Genomic DNA, 20,719 nt, shown 5'->3' with positions numbered 1-20,719 from the left:
GAAGTCGACCAGAATGTGACTTAGCAGCTCAGCATACACATTCACAGGCGTGTAAATCCACGCATTGACAGTCTGTACATAATGACACACCCCCTACCCTCCTTTGTGCAGTAACTGATCACCTCAGTCCTCAGCTAGGAACTGGGCCCACAGATGAAGCAGCTTCAACGCTTCCTGCCTTTCCCATAGGCCTTGGCAGTTGCTGGGTGGTAGGCACATGAAACTCCACTCCCCCTGTAAATGGGCAATTAAAGGTTGGTAACTTTTTTTTCCTTCAGTGGCGTAGCCACCCATAAGTTGCAGGCATCCCTCGAAGTAACCCCTCCCCCATACTTCTCCAAGTCCAATTAAACTCATTGGATTGCCATGCTACATTTGGGTGGAGTCATTTCTGTCATCGATGCCCTGTTAATAAACATCTGTTCACATCTCCCTAGAAAAGGCCCAGGCAATCTTTTTTTAAAAATATATTTTATTAATGTATTCATATTACATCTCAATTGTTATCCCATCCTTTGTATCCTCCCATTTTCCCCTTACTCCCCTCCCCTATGACTGTGCCTGAGGGGGACCTCCTCCCCCTGTATATGCTCATAGGGTATCAAGTCTCTTCTTGCTTGCCTGCTATCCTTCCTCTGAGTGCCCAGCCAAGGACAATAGGCTCAGTAAACTTCGAACCCCTACCCAGATCTAGCCAATGGACAGGACATTCTCCCCAGTTGAGTGGAGAGTGGGGTCTGACTTTCACACGAACTCTGGTGCCTCATATTTGACCACGTCCCCTGGATGGGGAGGCCTGGTGACCCAGGCAATTTCAAGAGTGTAAGCTAGGCCCTGGAAAGATGCCTCAGGGATTAAGAGCAAGTACTGTTCTTCCAGAGGACCCTGACTCAGCTCCTACCACCCACTTGGTAGCTCACAGCTCACAGAGGCTACAATTCCAGGGCCTCTGCCACTCTCTTCTGACCTCCTAGGGCACTGCAGCTACATACATGCAAACAAAATATTCATACACATAGAAAAAATATTTTTAATATGAACTATGTGAATTTCTAGATTGCTCACAAATCTGTTGTAAGAGCTCAGAGCTGTGTCTGGCATGTATCGGAATATAGTTAATATTAATTGCATTTCAGGAAAGCAGAGTTTCCACAAAGGTTACTCCCCCCTTCTCACCTTCCAAGACAATAATAAAGATCCTGGGAGTCTGAGAAGAGGAAAAACTGATACTTCAACTTTTTATTCCACTGAGCCCCCAGAGCCTTGCCTGAGGGTGTGATAAGACTAAAGGAGGCATGAACAGCTATCAGAAAGGCAAGAAGTTCCCAAAGCCAGCCCATAAGAGAGCAGAAGGGAGGGTAGTAAGTGAGATCAAAGGATGATATCCCAATGGTCTATGTAATCATGGGACAGAAAGGCACAAACATAAAGCTGTAAGATGACACTGCCAGTCAAACACAACAGTGCCAGTCACACACACAACTCTGTGTGGCGGTGAGAGAGCTTAGAATGTATTGTCAACTTAGGCAAACCACACTGAGTTCACAGGACCAAGGTACACCAACAGCCTCAACAGAATATCCTTTCAAATGGTCATGAGCTAATGTCAACCGGGAGGCAAGTTATCAATCTGTGTTACTATGATGCACTCTGAGAGAGCATACACCCAGTAATGTAAGGGAATGTAGGGAGAGCCATTCAATATGGTGACAAGAAGATGTCTAGCCGTACCATAAGATCAGCAGTGATGCTTCCCTGTCAGTCCTGACATCAAGAAGTTGTGTCTTTTATTAGCCCTGACAATTCTGTAAACAAGTTTCTCAGTTTTATTAATCATGTTGAATAAAAAGGTTTGGGTTCCACTGTGTTTCTTTTATTATTTCTCTGCTTATTTTTTATTACATTTATTTGGGAACACGCTGTGTGTGTGTGTGTGTGGATGCGAGTGCATGTGAGGAGGGCCAAGGATGACTTGTGGGAGTCAATTCTCTCCTTCCACCGCCTCAAGGCATCTCAAGCCTTAGGAGCATCTTACTCTCCTGAGCCGCCTCACCAGCCTTCTCGCTGCTTATTTTTTTGAGAGTGAGGTTTGATTACATCCCGCCCACCCCCAGCTTCTCATTTTATTTGGGGGTTTTGTTGTTGTTGTTGTTGCTGCTGTTGTCACTGCCTTTTTTTTTTTTTTTTTTTTTTTTTTTTTTTTTTTTTTTTGGTCTTTAGGGTCTTACTGTATAGCTCAGGATGACCTAGAAGTTGTGGCAATCCTCTCTGCTGGTCTGCTGAGATTATAGGCATGTACCATCACACGCAGTGCACCCCTTTCTAATGAAGTAATTTAATGCTCTAATTCTAAGCTCTACAATTACTAAAACTCATGGATTTTGATATGTATTTTAACTCAAAGTGGTTTCTCTCATTGCCTCTTTATTCAAGGATTATTTAGAATTACATCATTTTATATTCTGGTGTTTTGAAGTTCTCTGGGTGTTTTTGCTATTTCTAATTGAATTATGTTGTTGAATATATTTTGAATATTCTGCATACGCAATGCTTTTTAATTTTCTAAGGTTTGATGGCCCACAATGTGGTCTGTATAGCAAGTTTTTCAGTCGGATCAGTTTCTGTGGTTCACTGCACCTTGAAACTCAACATAGTTATTCCAATCTTTATAAATTAATGTTTGCATGGTATTTTATGTATATCCTTTTACTCTTTATAAAAAAAATCTGTTTAACGTGTGGGTATTTCGTCTGCAGCAAACGGATTCGTGGCCACAGATGTCAGAAGAGAATATCAGATCCCTTAGAACTGCTGTTATAGATGGTCGTGAGCCACCATGTCATGAGCTGGGAATTGAACCCAGGCCCTCTAGAAGAGCAGCCAGTGCTCTGAACCACTGAGCCATCTCTCCAGCCCTAGTCTTTTAGGACTCTTCATTTATGAGTCTCAAAATTAAAGCAAATTCATGCAAACAGCTTGTGCTTACATTATTTTCTCTAACCAGTTTTTATGACAGTCTTTGCCATGCAATCGAAGTTGAGCTTTTGTAACTGATACAATTATCCAAGTGTTAGAATTTAAATCTATTACATGCATTTCTTTTTACCTTTTTTTCCTGCTTTTAGAGTGATATTTCAGTCCTACTGTTTGCATGTCTGTTCTACGTGCTATTTAGAGGTAATTCTAAACTTTACAACTTACACACTTATCACAGTCTTCAAGTTCTATGACGCTATTTCATAGTGTTAAGATATTTACAGAGCTGGAGAGGTGGCTCAGAGGTTAAGAGCACTGGCTGCTCTTCCAGAGGTCCTGAGTTCAATTCCCAGCAACCACATGGTGGCTCACAACCAATGGAGCACTCATATACATATACATAAATAAAATATTTTTATAAAAAGAACTTTTTTCTTCCCCTTGCCTTAAAAAAAATGTGTGTACACTACAGGGAGAGGCACATGCATGTCATGATGCACATGTGGTGGCCAGAGGACAGCTCTGTGTAACTGGTTCCCTCCTTCCTCCTTTACATGGGTTCCAGGGATCAAACTCAGGTCAGGCTGTGTGACCCGCACTTTGCTCCTGAGCATCCTGTCTGTACCTCCTCTGTTGTTGTTCCTATGTTATGTTGTTCTCTGACATGTTATCACTGCTCTCTTCTTGCTTTGTACAGCCTACTTGATGTTCACAAATTAGGAACTGGCTTATTCACCTATCCACTGACTTTCTATTTTTTGTGCTGTCCCTTTCTACACATTCAATTTCCCTTCTGGTATCATTTCCTTGAACATGGTGCAGTTTTGCTGGGGATGAATTCTTAGAGCATGTCTGGTCAAAACATCTCTCCTTGATTTACATTGTGGAAAGGTGCTTTGGAGATAATGCTTTAAATCGGGCATGGTGGCACACATCTTTAATCTCAGCATTCAGGAGGCTGAGGCAGGCAGACCTGACCCCCTGCGTTGCCTAGCAACTTCCAGCCCAACCTACGTACACTGTCTCGGGGCGGGGGGGGGGGGGGGGGGGCCAGAGAACGGGGCTTTACTGTCTTCGTACATAGTTTTTGGTGAAAACTGCTCTCATTATTTCTCTGAACGACTGTGTTATTTACTGCCATGATTGTAAGTTATATTTCTAATGATGTCACTATTGTCTTTATGACTTCTCCTCACACTTGGTCACAGTCAAGTTCCCTGAAATCAGTCGCACCTAGCCGCCTTCCCCATTCATCTAGTCCGCCCATCCTCACTGGGGCAAGGACTAAGGACTCAAGGTCCATGTGTTAAAAGAGAGTCTTAGCTTAAGGTGTAACTCAGTGGCAGAGCACTCTCCCAGTATGGGGGAGGCCCTGAGTTGGGCTCCTAGGAGAAGAAAGGAAGAAAAGAGAGAAGAAGAAAGGGAGGAAGGACAGGAGGGAGGAGAGGGAGGAAGGAGAGGACTACCCTGTGGCTGAAACCACCAATTATTCCCACCCTTGGATGAGGTCTCAGGGATCTTCCGTGATGCTTTTCCTCTGGTTCTTTTCCTATCCTTAGGCAACTTTCAGTCTATTCTTTCTCTAAAGAGTGTTGCATCTTTGAATAGACAACTGTGTCAGCTGTGGATGGAGGGAACCAATTCCACAAAGTGTAAAAGTAACTTTTATTCTCTGGCTCAGTTGTCTGAGAATCTAACAGCCTCTTTTTGCTAACCTAGGCCTAACCCTGGAAGCTTCTAGCCTCCACACAATCTAACCTAGGGCCTAGAATATTTTCAGCCTCTGAAACTTACTGCATAATAAGCTCACCCTTATTTGTCCTGTCTGAGCTCTGGGCCGGCTGGTTCAACTCAGCTGTTCTGGCCCAAACTCTTCTCCCAGCTGATTTATTCAATCTGGCTTCTCTCTCAGCCTGGAATTGCTCTACTTGGCCTCAAACTAATTCAGAAATCTTCTCTCATCTTCTGGCTTCTCATTTTCTGGCTCATTCTATCCTCACCTGAGTTCTCACTCTCTGTAAACCATCTCTCCATTACTGTCCTGGTAAAACTGCCTCCTCTTTCTGTAAAACTGTCTCTTAAGAGCCAAGCATGGTGGTGCACACCTTTTGTTATCCCAGTACTTGGGAGGCAGAGGCAGGCGGATCTCTGTGAGTTTAAGGACAGCCAGGGCTATTACACAGAGAAACCCTGTCTGAAAAGAGAGAAAGAAAGAAAGAAAGAAAGAAAGAAAGAAAGAAAGAAAGAAAGAAAGAAAGACAGACAGACCCGTCTCTTAAGCAGCATTCCTTTCCTTTCTTCTCTTGAGAGTTGGACGTATCCTATTCTGTCAAATCTTCTCTGATTCGTCACCTCTTCTGCCATTCAGTCAGACTTCACTTTCAAACATGGGTGCTCCCTTCTACAAACTAACTTTATCTTCATTTGGGATTAAAGACTTGTAGTACCACACCTGGACCTAAGCTTCTCTTCACCTGATACTTGCTCTATAACCAGGCTGGCCTCGAACTCAGATCTGCTCGCCAGCCAGATCACACATGTGATCTTTTGCCAGAACAGCCACATTCTGAATTAGCATTCCTCTACAACAAAGTCATCCTCGGACCTCCACACGTGCATCATGGCATGCACATGCCTCTCCCCGCAGCGTACGCACATCATTTTTCTTTCACACATGATTTTTTTTTAAAGGCAAGAGGAGGAAAAAGTTTGGGTTTGTAAATATCTTAAATTTATTTGAAAAATCATCATAGCATTTGAAGATTGTGATAAATGTGTAAGCTGTTGAGTTTAGAACTATCTCTAAATAGCAAGCAGAACAGGTACACAGACAGTAGGACTGAAATAGCATTCAACTCGCTCATCTTACTTTAAGGTTTTGTTAGATTAATGCATATTAGTCTCTCTTCACAGAGGAACTTTAGACCTATACAGGCAGGACTCAGTGGCCACATCTTTGCATGGTCTTTTCTCTTTAGCTAATGAAAATTCAAATGGCTGTGAGATGTGTACAAGCCCCGAGAACCTGGCATTATGATCATCATGGATCAGGCTTTACCTTGAGTCTTTGAAGCTTGTCATCTGTGACCAGGATGATCTGTAAGGTACTACGTGTGAAGCAGTCCATCTTGTCAGACACAACCAATGGTTTGTCATCATGTGTGCTCTACTGATATGTTTTGTTCTTATTAAAATCGAATATTCAGCAATTGTCATCACCCAAATATTCAGCAAATGCCACCACCTTTATTTGTTTACCAGACAGACCATAAGATGATACTGGCCCATTACCCTTGACCTAGCCAACCCTCGACAGAAGACTTAATGATGCTATTTCGGATGCATTTCCTTGCTGCTTTGCCCAGGTGGCTTTCTCATTGCTGCATAGACAGTGATGGGAACATCAGTTATTGTCAGGCAATGACTTCCAGGGCATCTTCGGAGTTGCCTAATTGAAAGGACAAATATGTAGTTAAGGTACCAAATAGGAAATTATTTTTTAAGAAAAATATTCATTATCTTTTCAACTGTTTAAAATCTCTCTGAAGCCTTTTAATGTCACACACAAAAATGTATAATCAGAGGTTCTGATAAGAGTATACACTTGGAAGCCAGGTGTGGAGGCACACACCTTTAATCCCAGCACTTGGGAGGCAGAGGCAGGCTGATCTCTGAGAGTTTGAGGCCAGCCTGGTCTACAAAGTGAGTCCAGGACAGCAATGGCTACACATAGAAACCTTGTCTCAAAAAACCAAAAAAAAAAGTCTACACTTACCTAACAACATATGCTTACCACCATATTGTAGGAAATTCATAAAAATAAAATTAATGTCCCAGATCTTCATTTTCAAGGATATGCAGCAATTATTAAATGGCAAAAATGCATGAATATAAAAATAAGTGATAATAGTATGTAAATTAATTCAGACATGAACCTTCAATCACTTTGGCTGAGTAATTTAAAAACTAGAACATGTGTGAGGTGAAAACCAGCAGGCTAACGCTGGTAGAATCTCTGAGTTAAAGCATCTGGAGTCTGGGTTCTTTTCTCACACTCCCCCCAAATCAGCAACCCTGCATATTCTAGCCTATTGCCCCCATAAGTCAGGCTAGCATTTAAAGTGTCGACCTTACTAAGCTTAACTCTGGGACCCAAAAATTCTAATCCACTAAGAGAATTAGCAGTGTAATGTTTACTGTTCTGTTATGAGAAACAACAGAAAAGCAAAGCCCATCCTACTGGTAACAGTTTGCTTTCGTTTTGTAAAAGTGGTTTCTCTCATAGCCTTTCTTTCTCTACAATACTATCAGCTCAGCCAATGGTCTAATCCAAGCCAAGTGACAGCATTTGTACTCTTGTACCTTGAACAATACTCTAAAAATAATTATACTGGTGGTTTGATGTTGATCTTGAGACTACAGACACAATCTAGATAAAAATTTATGGGTGCAGGGGAAAGGATTGGTCTAGGCTTACAAAGTCACAAAATACAGACTGTTACAATCTGGGCTGTTCATACTAACTTAATGCTTGCATTCCTAGGTTTAAATTTTTTTCTTACTATTAAGTGTCAGTGTTCATATTGATTATGCATATCGTCAGCTGGCAAGATAGTCACCTATTGGGTGATGTCTCTTTCCCGTTAGAGGCAGCACTGGAGCTCAGGCCTGATTCCGGCCCAACTGAAGAATCCCCTCCTTCCACAGGAAACCCCCTTGGCTGGGTCCCAAACCGAAAAGGCATAATTCACTGAAATCCTACAATACAAAGTTAAAAAAAGGAGGGTGCTTATTGTCAAAGATAAGTTGGCATTATTTTAATGCAGCAATCTTGCTGCATGTGTCCAAAATTTGTTCAGAAGGTGACATCTGAAAAATTGACAATAGCTAACTCTATAACTATCCCTTACAAACAATTTAGAGTCTTATAACAAATTCAAGATGGCCCCCAAGTAGTATAACAAAATTGTACCACTGTTGTGGCTAGCGTGTGCCTAACAGTGATGTCAATACTGTGGGGGAAGAAAAGCTCGAATAATCTTCCTATGATTATTAAAATCTGAGTCTTTGTTCCCTAGCTTTCCACGCCTCTCCACTAATGTAGGCTCTTTCTCTGAATAGTTTCATGCCCATCCAGATACCTTTAGATAATCGTTTTGTTCCCATTAACACCCAGTCTGCCCTCCCCCTATGTCACGGTGCATTAGTTAAGCAATTGGTTTTAGACAGCTAAGGCCACACAGAGAAACCCTGTCTCAAAAAGACAAACAAACAAATGGGGTTCAGAAGCTGGTTGCCATGGTGCATGCCTTTAATCCCAGCACTCCGGAGGCAGAGGCAGAGGCAGGCAGATCTCTGGGAGTTCAAGGCCTGCCTGGCCTACAGAGCAGTCCAGGACAGCCAGGGCTACACACAGAGAAGCCCTATCTCAGAAAACCAAAACCAAACCAAAACAAAAAGATCAAGCAACAGTAGGTTTAGTGGAAATAAATGTGAAACACAAGGCCTGACACACAGTAAGTGCTCTGCTGGTGAGAACTAGTATTCTTCGGTCTGTGCTGAGCATTAGTAGCACACACGTAAATCAGAGACATTAGCATACACAATACATGTACACACATAAATTCTTTGCCATCCACTCTTTCCCGTGCCTGGAACTCTCCCCAGCCACTGATCCCACCTTTTACTTGCTAGAGTGAATCCATCCAAGTTTGAATTTACATTTCCCTTCCTTAGAGGAAGACCTCCCCCACGCCCCATATTGTCTAAGTCCTCATGGCATCTGTCTTTTGGGTTGTAATGGTTATCATTCTCGTTCAGGATTCTCAGCCAGGGCGCTGTGGACACTGGAGACCATGATTCTATGCTGGAGAGCAGCCGACTGTCACAGGCCACGTTAAGTGCTCTGCAGTGTCCACCACTAGATGCCAACAGCGGGCCTTCCCCCGGGGTCTTCACTGGTTTCTTTTTTAACCATTCCCAGACACTGCACTGCACACTGCCAAGCACCCCCAGGTAGGAGAGAAAAGCAAAAACTCTCCCTGTTGAGAAGCGGTATCCTAATTATTTTAACAAATGTTTGAAATAGCCTTAACCATTCCTGCTCCATCTTCGTCACCACTTAATCCTTTATGACTAGGAGAGTTGGGGTACACAATAGACATTTAATATCTCTATCTTGAATAAATGTACCTATCCACAACTATTAATACACAAGGAATAGGAAACATAAAAAATGTCTTTAAAGTATTTCTTCTATCTAGTATTCTGTTCGTAATAAGTACTTATGGAAGTAATTATAAAACTACATTTTTTAAATTCCAAGAGTTTGGTTAGTAGACTGACCATTATCAAGAAAGGGGCGTTTCTTATAGTCGCCTGTGGTTTACTATAACTATCTGTAGAAAATTAAGCTTTTACTACCTTGCCTAAGGAAACATGGACTTACCAAATATAGGCCGAGTCTGATTCCTGTAGAGGTGAATAAATCAATTGCTTCTACTGACTTTCCATAGAAGGCTAGACTTGGCAAAGGAATGATGACCAAGTGTTCCCGTGACACCCAGAATTATGACATCAGAAGATTCTGTCCCATAGCTTCCTTCCTGCTAACAAATCAAGCATCTCAGTTCATAATTCTCATAACAAGATGAATGTTCAATAAAATTATGTTGTTTTAAATGAAAAATCCCAAACATCCTATTTTATTAATAAAGGCTCAAGAGTCAGATGCTGGGGTAAAAATCTGCTAGTCAGAGGCAAAGAAAACACCCAGCTGGCCTTCCTACTCAGCTCACATCCCAGTGGAGACGGCATGAAAGGCTCACTAGCTCAGCTGACAGCCCAGGAGGAAAAGTCTTAAGAACCCAAGGCCAAAGGCTCGCTAGCTCAAAGCCCAAAAAGCCAAAAGGCCAAAGCGCTCCTTCTACTTCTAACGCTGTCTTGAACACCCTCCACTCAAGTCCCTGTCAGCTGGTCTCTTGTTCCACCTCTTGTCCTAAGGTTAACTTTATTAACTCCTGTGTACAGAAAACTCTTGGATTAAAGGTGTGTTAGGGCTGGCTGAACCACACCTTAATCACCTGTTTACAATAAACAAAGTTCTTAGATTAAAGGTGTGTTAGGGCTCAAATGCACCTAACAACAGTCAGGTTTTTACAATTTGTAATCTCAGGGATCACAGCGAGATTAAAGACAGGTTGGGTCTTTTTTGTTTTTTGTTTTTTTTTTTCAGTTCTCAATCTCAGGAATCACAATGGGATCAAAGATCAAATATCCTGCCACAAAACTAACTCTTTTATAGTTTATTCTTCACGGTACCTTTTTTGTTTGTTTGTTTTTTGTTTGTGTCTGAAACAGGGTTTCTCTGTGTGGCCGTGGCTGTCCTGGACTCACTTTGTAGACCAGGCTGGCCTCAAATTCAGAGATCCATTTGCCTCTGCCTCCCTGAGTGCTGAGATTACAGGCGTGCACCACCACGCCCGGCACCCTTGCCATATTTTCAACATTACATAACTTAACCCTTAAGTAGTCAATCTGCATAACATCACACTCCTGAATCTTCCCACAGTATACATCCGTTTCCTCTTTCTCAGCCCCTCCCAGACTTCCTCCTATTAACAGCAAGTAATGCCTACACCATTCTCTCACTCAGAGTCTTGACAACTCCGACGAAGTTCTCTGTGTCTCTGAACTCTATCTTAGCGAAAAGGCTGAGGCGAGATTCTATACCTCCTCGTCTTATGTGGAATTCTTCCAGGCCCTGGCCTATTTTTTGTTAATGCCTGGACCACCTCTTTTTCCTGTTTCTCCCAGACAGCCTTGCAATTCCCAAATGGAGGAAATGAAAGTTGTAAAAGGAGGACGGCATTTTATATGCTCCTGTTATCTGTTTCCTTGTCCTAAAGTCTCTTTTCTGCTGGTCACATCTTATTTCACTCAGTGTCTGCCCTGCTTTGCAGGGCTTTAGTCTAACCCAGGAGCCAGACAATAATCTTCAACGAACAGTCTGTTCAGTTTTCATCACTAATGACTTAAAGAGCATTTTCAACTTCACGGAAGTCTTTGTAACTTCTCCACATCGCACACAGTCCCTACTGTTAGGTGTCAAAATTCGGGCTACAGAAAACTGGGATCTTATCTAGGAATGAAGTTTACGGTGGGTAAAAACTTACCTCTTGCCTTCTCTCCTCAGGGTTATCTGTAAATATATTGATCACAAAACTGAGTTTAACTTAGTATGTCACAGTCAGACAACTGAAACAATTGCTGCCCATTGTTACCTAACCCATGACTAACATCAAAGAAGTTTTCTAAGATTGCACAAAAGTTTAAGTTGGTGCGTTTGAGAAAAGATAACAGTGGGAAGACAATGGGTATGCATTTCTGACAGGATGTTAGCAATCTAACAGCAATCTAAGCAGAGCACCGAAAGTTTATCTGTAAATGGCATTAAAACCACAAAGTAAAGTATCTTCAAGGTACGATTCTAGAAGGTCCTTTTAGAGTTTAAATGGTTTACTTGGCACAGGCTGTGTCTGGTTTCCTGTGCAGTTGGTATAATGAAATAAAGCAAGAGACTTGCTGGTGAAAATTAGTAACACTATGTAATATATCAGAAGGCCAAATGAGCTTCATCTACAGCACTATCCACAAAGCAATAGGCACTTAAGTATAAATAAGGACTAAAAGGATGGGGACCTCTAAATATGTCCTCTTAATGATAAGCCCCCAAATAATTATCTTCCAATAACTACCATGTTGATAAAACACACAAAAAAAATTATATCCTAAGAAAACATACTTCATTCATCCAACAATTTTTTTTTCCTGAGACTCTACCATGAGCCTCATCTATGTTTAATGTTGAAAAGCCTGAGTAAAAACAGTTTCTGCTCTGGTGGAGTTTACAGATTAGGATAAATTCTAGATGAGAATTGTCGATCTTTACGTAAACAATAAATAGAAGTTAACTACACAGAAACGGGTAGGGCAAAGACATTTGATTGGTTAGGGATGGAGAAAACAATAGCACAGGCAAAGGTCTTTTGCCAGTAAAACAATCAATCTGAAAGGCTAGTAAAAATGCAGCACTGAAATGTGGTCCAGGAGGTAAGTATAGGTCTGTCACTGAGAAGAACGGAACCAAGTTAAAGACTGTAGAGTCTGTCTTAGGGACAGAAACTATTGAAGGAATTTCTACAGTCACAAATTGTATTGATTTTTTTTCATTGCAAATTTTGTTCTTTCTTTTTAATTAATTTATTCAGATTACAACTCAATTGTTATCCCATCCCTTGTATCTTTCCCATTCCTCCCTCCCTCCCACTTTTACCCTCTTCCCCTCCCCCTAGGTCTATGACCGAGGGGGACCTCCGTTCCCACTTTATGGTCATAGTCTATCAAATCTCATCTTAGTAGCCTGCTTATAAATTTTGTTCTTTCTATAGATTTGATCTTTATTTTATGATTTCCTTTTTCCTGGTGTCTTTAGGCTTAATTTTCTTCTCTTCCTGCCTTTCTTTCTTTCCTTCCTTCCTTTCATTTTGTTTTGTTTTGTTTTGTTCTCTGACAGAGTCTCTATGTAGCCCTGGCTGCCTTAGCACTTCCTATGTATACAAGGCTGGCCTAGAACTCAGAGATTGCCAGTCTGTACTTGGGAGTGCTGAGGTTAAAGGTTTGTGCCACCATGTCTGGAATAATTTACTTTCCTGTTCTATATACTAAAGATGGAAATCCAGTCTTCAGCTTTTGTCCTTATGCCCGTTCCAGCATAAATAAGTCTATAAATTTCAAACAAAGAACTACTTTATCTGCCTTCACAAATATTGAAATTTTGTACTTTTCCTTCAGTTAATTTTTTTTTCATTAAAGTTTGGAGGGGGGGTTGTTTTGTAGATTCTTTGAGATAGGATTTCTCTGCATAGCCTTGCCTGTCCTGGACTCACTTTGTAGACCAGGCTGGCCTTGAACTCACAGAGATCCACCTGCCTGTGCCTCCCTGAGTGCTGGGATTAAAAGTGTGCGCCACCACAGCCAGCTTCCAGGTGTGTTTCTTACAAATAATATATGGTTGCATCTTGTTTATTTTATTCTTGCTGATCTCTATCTTTTAAATTGCCCTGGTCAATGCAGTCTAATATAAATTTGTCATGCTGTTATCTGAATTCAACATCTGCCCTCTGTTTTTTACTTTTTTGGGTTTTGTTTTTTTTTTTGCTATTTTTCTGTTCTTTTGGATAAACTGAGTATATTTATAAATTTATCTCCGCTCTTGGTTTAATTTCATGTGTGTTCTCTATATTATTTCTTGTGTTCTACTTTGGATATTGCTCCAAGATTTACAGTATATTTGTATATTTTTAGAGTCTTTCTTCAAATGACTTTATATACCACTTTATTGTAAAAGAATCTAATAAAGTATATTTTACTTGTCTTCTATTGCCATTAATAATACTATATAAATACAAAAATAAAATTAAAATCTGGTGGTTTTATTAGCTTATATTTTATTTGTATCTATACTGTGAATGATGTGACATGTCAATGTTTGCCTTAGCAATTATCTTCTGGGGAGACTTTTAATACAATAGACATAGTTTAAACTTATTTATTATATACTCGACATCTTCAGTATTACATTGAGTAGGTCCAGGTTTTCATCTGTTTTTCCCTTCTGCCTATAGGTTTTCATTGAACAGGGCTAATATCTTATATTAATTCGGGTTTTGTATCTCTTTAATTTTTGCACAGCATTTCCACTGGGTATAGAATCCAAAGTTGACAGTTTTATTTTCCTTTGATTGCTTTAAGTGCTTTCCAGATCTTGCTCCACTATTTCCCAGCTTTCGTTTCTTCCAGTAAGAAGTCTGATGTGGCCAGAGAAAAAAGACAGGTGAAGACGGAATGAGCCAGAGGACGAGAAGGAACCAGAATACGAGAAACGATTGCTGGAGTTAGTTTGAGGCCAAGCAGAGCAATTGAGAGGCCAGATGGACTAAGTGAGCTGGGAGAGGAGTTCACACACCTTTAATCCCAGCTTTGGGAGGCAGATCTTTGAGTTCCAGGCCAGCCTGGTCTACATAGTGAGTTCCAGGCAAGTCAGGGCTATAGAATCAGATCGTCTCCGAAGGAAAAAAGAGTGGCAGGGGGTCAGATATTATTCCTTTTCTTCTCTCTATAGTGAGTCTTTTCTCTCTGTTGGTTTATCTTTTTCAGGGATATTAAGCAAATTGATTGTAGGGCACATAGTGTCATGCTCTTCTTGCTTTTCCACTAAAATACTTTGACCCTCTTAAATCTGTACGGACAAAACGTTTATCACATTTGGAACCTTTTCGGCCATTTTTTCTGCAAGTGCTTTTTGCTGGCCCCTTCTGGAACTCCAATTGCTTGACTCTTAAGCTGTCTGAATTTGTCCACTGCTCACTGGTCTCTCCTATCACAGGGCTGTTTTGTTCTCCATTGTATTTTAGTTCCCATTGCTGCCTTTACTCTTTGGGTTTTGCAATGCTTTAATCGGTTCGTCATTCATTTTTCCTTAGACATTGTTGTTTTTATCTCTTGAAGTCCAGTTTGATTTTTCTTATCTGTCTTCTCTTTGTAAAAAGAATTTTTATTTGCTGTTACAATTGTTGTCTCAGAAGTTTACTGCCTCTGATTGCTAATCTAGACCTAATCCTGGAAGCTTCTAGCCTCCTTACAATCTAACCTATGCCTAGAATGTTCTCAGCCTCTGAGACTTACTGCTTAATTAGCTCACCCTTTCTAGTTCTTTCTGAGCTCATAGCTGGCTGGTTCAAACTTGGCTGTTCTGGCTCAAACTCCTCTCGCAGCTGACTTACTCAATTTGGCCTCTGAATTGCTCTGCTTGGCCTCAAACTAACTCCAGCAATCTGTTCTAATCTGCTGTCTCCCAGTAAACCTGCCTCACCCACCACCACCCCCCTACCTCTGTCTCTCTCTCTCTGTCTCCCTGTCTGTCTGTCTGTCTGTCTGTCTGTCTCTCTCTCTCTCTCTCTCTCTCTCTCTCTCTCTCTCTCTCTTGGCCCTTAAGTCTGTCAAATCTCTGATTCTTCACTTTTTTTTTCTACTCTATTAGATATCACTTAACAAACATGGGTGCTTCCTTCTACAAACTAACTTTACTTTCATTGTTTGGGATTAAAGGTGTACCACCACACCTGGACTTAAATTTTTCTTTACCTGAAACTTGCTTTATACCAGGTTGGCCTTGAACTCAGATATGCTTGCCTCTGTCACCTGAATTAAAGGCGTGTTTACATTCCAGCCTGACCCCATAACTTGGTCTTTGGATGTGATTTTGCCAGCCTGTAATGAATTAAAATTTCTCTATATCTCTTAACCTGTCCATTCTTCCTTTTGGCTTCTTGAACATGTGGTATATTTATAATAAAAGTATTAATGGTCTTGTTTATTAATTCTTTCATTTGTACCCCATTCTTGGTATGTTTTAACTGACTGAATTTTCTTCTGGTTATGGATGTCACTTTTGCACACCTAGTGTTAGGTTTTGGTTATCCACTGAAGAAAGACCCCCCAGGCAGTATGCAAAAACAATGAATGTTTTTTATTCTAGCACGCTAGGATCACCTGTCTCTGGAGGGTGACCCCTAAATGAGCACGCAGGCTCAATTTATAGACAGTTGGAGGGATTTGTGACGACAGAATTGAGTCAGAGTGTACGAGGGGATACAGGACTGGCTGTTTGGTTATTGGGGACTTTTGAGTCACTGAAGTTTTGGCTCTTACTCAGGAGTTGGCCTTTAATTGATTGGATGGGGCCAGCTGTGTTCTTTACCAAGGCCGTGAATAAAAACATGGTACCTAGTCAATTTGTGCTATTAGCTGATTAGCTGTCCATGAGCTATCCATAACTTGTGGTTTTTTTTCAGGAATTGTTAGAAACTTGGCCTAGTTAGTCAGAGTCAAAACCCGAAGCCAGTCATGGAGTTGGTCTAGTCAAATAACTGGGGTCTTTGGGGGGTTTGGGGTCCCTGGGGTCGGGTCCCTTTGCTAGAAGTGTTTATCTGAATGCCAATGAAAATTTTATATTGCTGAATAACTTTACTTTTAAGTCTTGAAAGTGCTTTTGAATTTTGTTCTAGAACACAGAAACATCTTGGCTTTTGTGGTTTTTTGTTGTTGTTTTGTTTTTGGAGACACAGTTTCTCTGCGTAGCCTTGGGTGTCGTCGAACTCACAGCCCACCTGAACCTTTCACTTAGGACTAATCTGTCTCTGTTACTTAACTCAATGACCTATAGATTATAAGGAGTCTTTGCTCAAGATGTTGTGAACGTGAACTAGATCCAACCCTGTGAACTAATTTACTATATAGAATATTAATCAGCATTATAAAAAAAAAAAGAAGAAATCCTGAATTGGGGACGTAACTTGGTGGTATAGTGCTGGTGTGCACAAAGCCCTGGGCTCAATTTGAACCAAGAACTACTTTACTTACATTCATAAATATAAAATTTTTGTACTTTTCCTTCAGCTAATTTTTTCCTTAATTTTGTTTTGTTTTGTTTGTTTGTTTGTTTGTTTTTTGAGACAGGGTTTCTCTGTGTAGCCTTGGGTGTCCTGGACTCCCTTTGTAGACCAGAGATGGATTCAGAAATGATAGTGTGCAACAAGGATAAATGTGGATAGGTGAGCATAAAATCAAAGTGTATTTAAACGACAACTTGGAAAGCCATAGAAGTTCTCTGACACCCCGTAGCAATTGTTCAGTGACATCCAGGACTGAATGTGACAAGAGACGGTGGCTTCTTAAACTGTGGGGTCATGTAACCAAATGAAATATTTAACAACTGTCAAACGTTTCTCAATACACAATAATCAGAATTAATCCCAAATCAAACACATAATGAATTTGACACGTATCAGACAGCGGCGTTCTGCATCCAGTGGGCTGGCTGGTTTCCATGTCCGGTGTGTTGGTCCAAGCACTGCTTGCTTCCAGAGAAAAATGGATAGACCTTGAGATCAAAGGTCCCAAGATGCCGTTTCACCCTCAAGGGAGACCAGAGCACTTTAGGGTAAGGCTCAGGCGCTAGGCCAGGTTCCCAGTCTCTCCAGGGGAGGTGCAAAGTGACAGCGCCTTGTCTGAGCTGCTGTGCTAAGCACTGCAGCGGAAGCAGGCAGATGTCAGAAACCTGCTGGCAGGCAGGTCTGGTGGCCAGTGGTGCTTTACTATGGGCCAATACCAAGCCAGCAGTGCTGGTGGAGCAGGCCCCAGTTCCACCATTGCTGCCTGACCACCTGGAATCCAGCAGCGGTTCCCCACTCCCACGACCCCTCATACCCAAACAAATGGAGTCTCAGACAGTCATGGTGGAGGACTGGTGAGCAAGAGAGGGAGCACGGGAACAAGCCAGCCAGCCCTTATTTATAAACCTTGAGCAGCAGGGATGGGGCTTGAGGGTGAATGTGTCTGATTCGATGGGGCTAAGGGTGCCAGGAGACTTAATCTACACACAGTGGTAGGTCATTTACATGCAGTAACAGGGGGTCCTACCACAAGGAGAAAACAGTGCTTAATTATGCTATAGATGAGGGAATAACTTCTAAGTATGATTAGAAGTCATTTTCTGGAGGCTAGGATCTCCTTAGCATAGAGTGGGGTACTTTCAGGGATTCCCTGTGCTGGCTGAACAGGTTCCTTATCAGGAAAGGGTCTGGCCTGTAATCTTCCTTGAGGGCTACAAAATCGGGGATTACCAGGTCAGGTGGAGTGGGAACCTCACTGAGAAAAGGGAGTCCACCTTCACAGACCGAGTGCAAAGTGACTATCCAGACAAGGTGGACTTCAGCCTTATCCAGCAGAGTCCCCCGTGGCAGACCTTGCATCTCTTGTACCAGGTAATTAATTACCCTGTAGCCTTGGTTTTGAGCCCACTTTGCACCACATACACCATCAAGACACACAATGCTAGAAACAGCTCAGAAATGAGATTGTAGACTATTAATTGCAGTTTCTTTACTGTCTGTGCAAAATTTTCTACTTCTTATAGAAATATGATTTAATTATACAAAACAACGATTTTAAATATTTTCCTATTGCCATCCCTCAGCATGGGTCAAATAAATTTATTTTTTGATGGTATCGCATCAGAATGTTTGACTTCTAAACTTAATGCTTCAGTTGCTGACTTTAATTTCATTTTTCAATTATGAAATTAATTAAGAGTTATTCATTTATGTATATGAGCACTCTATTTGCACATGTGTCTGCATGACAGAGGAGGGCATCAGATCCCATTATAGACGGTTGTAAGCCACTACGTGGGTGCTGGGAATTAAACTCGGGTCCTTTGGACAAGCAGCCAGTGCTCTTGTTGAGCCGTCTCTGCAGCCCTATTTTATGAATTTTGCCTTAGGATTAGGAGAGAACTTCCACAACTGCTGAGATGCTACATGACACTAAAAGGTGGGCTCTGCTACAGACCAACATCACGTGCCTAATGGGTCTGTCTCCATTCTACCCCGTGACTGGGTCCAGAGTCCCGCACTGCTCCACAGTGCAGAGCACGTATGTAATTCTCCTTATCTCAAGCACGTGCTCCGTCCATCTTCAATGGCCTCTTCCCTCCTCCTCCTCCTCCTCCTTCCATTCCGCATTCCTTCCTTTTATAGTAATGGTCTACATAACCATCACTGGCTTCTTCCTTTTGCTTCTCTTTAGCATGCAAAAATATGTTTTGTTTTGTTTTGTTTTTTAAGACAGGGCTTCTCCATGTAGCCATGGCTCTCCTGGACTCACTTTGTGGACCAGGCTGGTCTTGGACGCATAGAGATACCTGTCTCTGCCTCCCAAATGTTGGCATTAAAGGTGTGCACCACCACACCCGGCAAAATCCTGTGAATCTATTTCATATATTAATCTGTTATTACTCTAATACAATTGCACCTCAAAATCTCAATGATTTTTACACACACACACACACACACACACACACACACACACACACACATTTTCTTGCTTGTAAGGCTGTAGACAACCTGGCTAAGCTGCTTCCATCTTGGCTAGCCTACCCGTGCCTACCCTAAGGTCCTGGTGTGACCAGTGTAGAAGGTTCCACCTCACCTGGCCATGAAGCAGACACATCTGATTCACTCCAGACTTAAGTTATTGGTGACACTTGTAAGGGCCTTCTTGTAACTCCGTGCTGTGGGTGGCTTGTGGAGAATGGCGGGAACTAGAGCATGGGCCGAGCTCTGCAAAGGCCAGAACACCAAGTGAGTTGGCACCAGACCTATTGATTCAACCCGCTCCCGCCGCAACCTGTGTATTTGTCTAAGCTTGGCAAACTTTGGAAGCCCCAGATTTGGGGACCCAAAGTATCTGACTGTACCTTCACCAATGATGGTATGCTTACCAATAAGCAGGTAAGAGTAAACCCAGCAATTTCAACTTTTTCCTGTCTAAAATCTGCCCCTTAATTACAAAAGATATAAGAACAAAGGTATAAGACACCCAAACAGAAATATAAAAGGGCCTCAGCGATATAAACAACCACTATAGTGTCAAACTTCAAATCTTTCAAACGTGTATAATAACAAACTTATTATTTATCCTGGTGGCAGAATTAAGTGTCCTAACCAATCAAATGTTGTGGCTCACGTCACATTAGATACATATATCACAGCACATTAATAGCAAGTATAACTCAGCTTTCGTTAAATGAAGACTGAAGGCTTTGTAGATTCTCAGAATTTTTGTGAAAAATAATTTCGTTAATGTACTAGAGCTCTTGAGGATTTGTGTGTGCGCACGTGTGCGGAAGCAAGATGTGAAACGTGAACCGTTTTTCTTACTCATTCTTCATCTCACTTTAAAGACTTTTTCTACAACTAACCAAGCTCTGGTGCTCACAGATTCAGCTAAACTCTGGGGATCCTCCCTTCTCCACCCTGCCAAGCCCAGGGTTACAGGCGCCCCGTTTTTGTGTTTTGATTTTGGTTTTGTTTTTGTAAGTGCTGGAGGACTGCATTTAGGGTCCCGATGCTTCTGTGGCAGGCATTTTACTGATTGAGCCATCTCTCCGTCCTAAATTCTTAATTTAGTTCTTAACTGAAATCTCGTGTAATTTGTTCAGTAAAAATTCAATATCTGAAAATAGCTGACTTTTCAAATGTTGTGGCCCCTTTTTATCCAGTCTCCATTGTACATTCATCAAATGTCCTAACTTTGAATCCACCTTGTCTGTATCTTAGACCCTTGTCCACTGACTATAACTGCTCTCCTTGTCAGCGCCACATGTCTTTTGAGTACATAGTGTGTGTGTTTAATGACATTGCCGGCTGTCTGAAGCTGGATCTCTATCTTAATTTATTTTTGAATTATCCAGAACCCTTAAACGTTAGTTTGGGGAGGATACCGCTTTGGTCTCGGAACCTAGCTGTGCCTAGCTTCGGTTGACCGCGGATAAGCCTATTTGGGCTTTCTCTGCGCTCTTCGACATTCGTTTTCTGTTAGAGAGCGGCACTAAGGCAACATCCCAAGGAATCGGACCCAATGCTCTGGCTGCTAAGACTGTGAGCCTTTCATCAACGTTCAACGCCCGTATTTAAAATGCCACCGCGAAACCTAGCTACCCGTCAGTTACCAGGGCCTCCGGAGCTGCAGACGCTCAAGGATGTTGTCAAGGCAGCTAGGATTTACCCGCCGAGGTCCAGTCGCTATGGTAACGGTTAGCCGCAAATGCGCTTGCGCAGAA

The 20,719-nt window shown here is 41.8% G+C and overlaps 1 protein-coding gene across 2 annotated transcripts; it reads right to left on the bottom strand.

Annotated features, from left to right (window-relative positions):
* Positions 1-5,690: 5,690 nt before the first annotated feature.
* On the bottom strand, positions 5,691-20,715 carry FAM229B (family with sequence similarity 229 member B). Of its 2 annotated transcripts, none has more exons than XM_084776791.1 (6): positions 20,609-20,715; positions 19,087-19,217; positions 11,151-11,176; positions 9,425-9,584; positions 7,596-7,734; positions 5,691-6,424 (listed from the first exon to the last, which is right to left on the bottom strand). In XM_084776791.1, exons 5-6 carry the CDS (start codon positions 7,718-7,720, stop codon positions 6,307-6,309), a joined length of 243 nt encoding a protein of 80 aa, XP_084632917.1. In that variant the 5' UTR covers positions 7,721-7,734; positions 9,425-9,584; positions 11,151-11,176; positions 19,087-19,217; positions 20,609-20,715; the 3' UTR covers positions 5,691-6,306. The 2 variants fall into 2 exon arrangements, with proteins under 2 accessions (XP_084632917.1, XP_084632918.1); XM_084776792.1 differs by having other exon boundaries at positions 9,425-9,581.
* Between the last annotated feature and the right edge of the window lie 4 nt (positions 20,716-20,719).

Source organism: Acomys minous (genome assembly GCF_964271855.1).
Source record: "Acomys minous genome assembly, chromosome: 3".
Lineage (NCBI taxonomy): Eukaryota > Metazoa > Chordata > Mammalia > Rodentia > Muridae > Acomys > Acomys minous.
The sequence above is the reverse complement of the archived record's forward strand: the minus strand, read 5'-3'. Positions and strand labels throughout refer to the sequence as shown.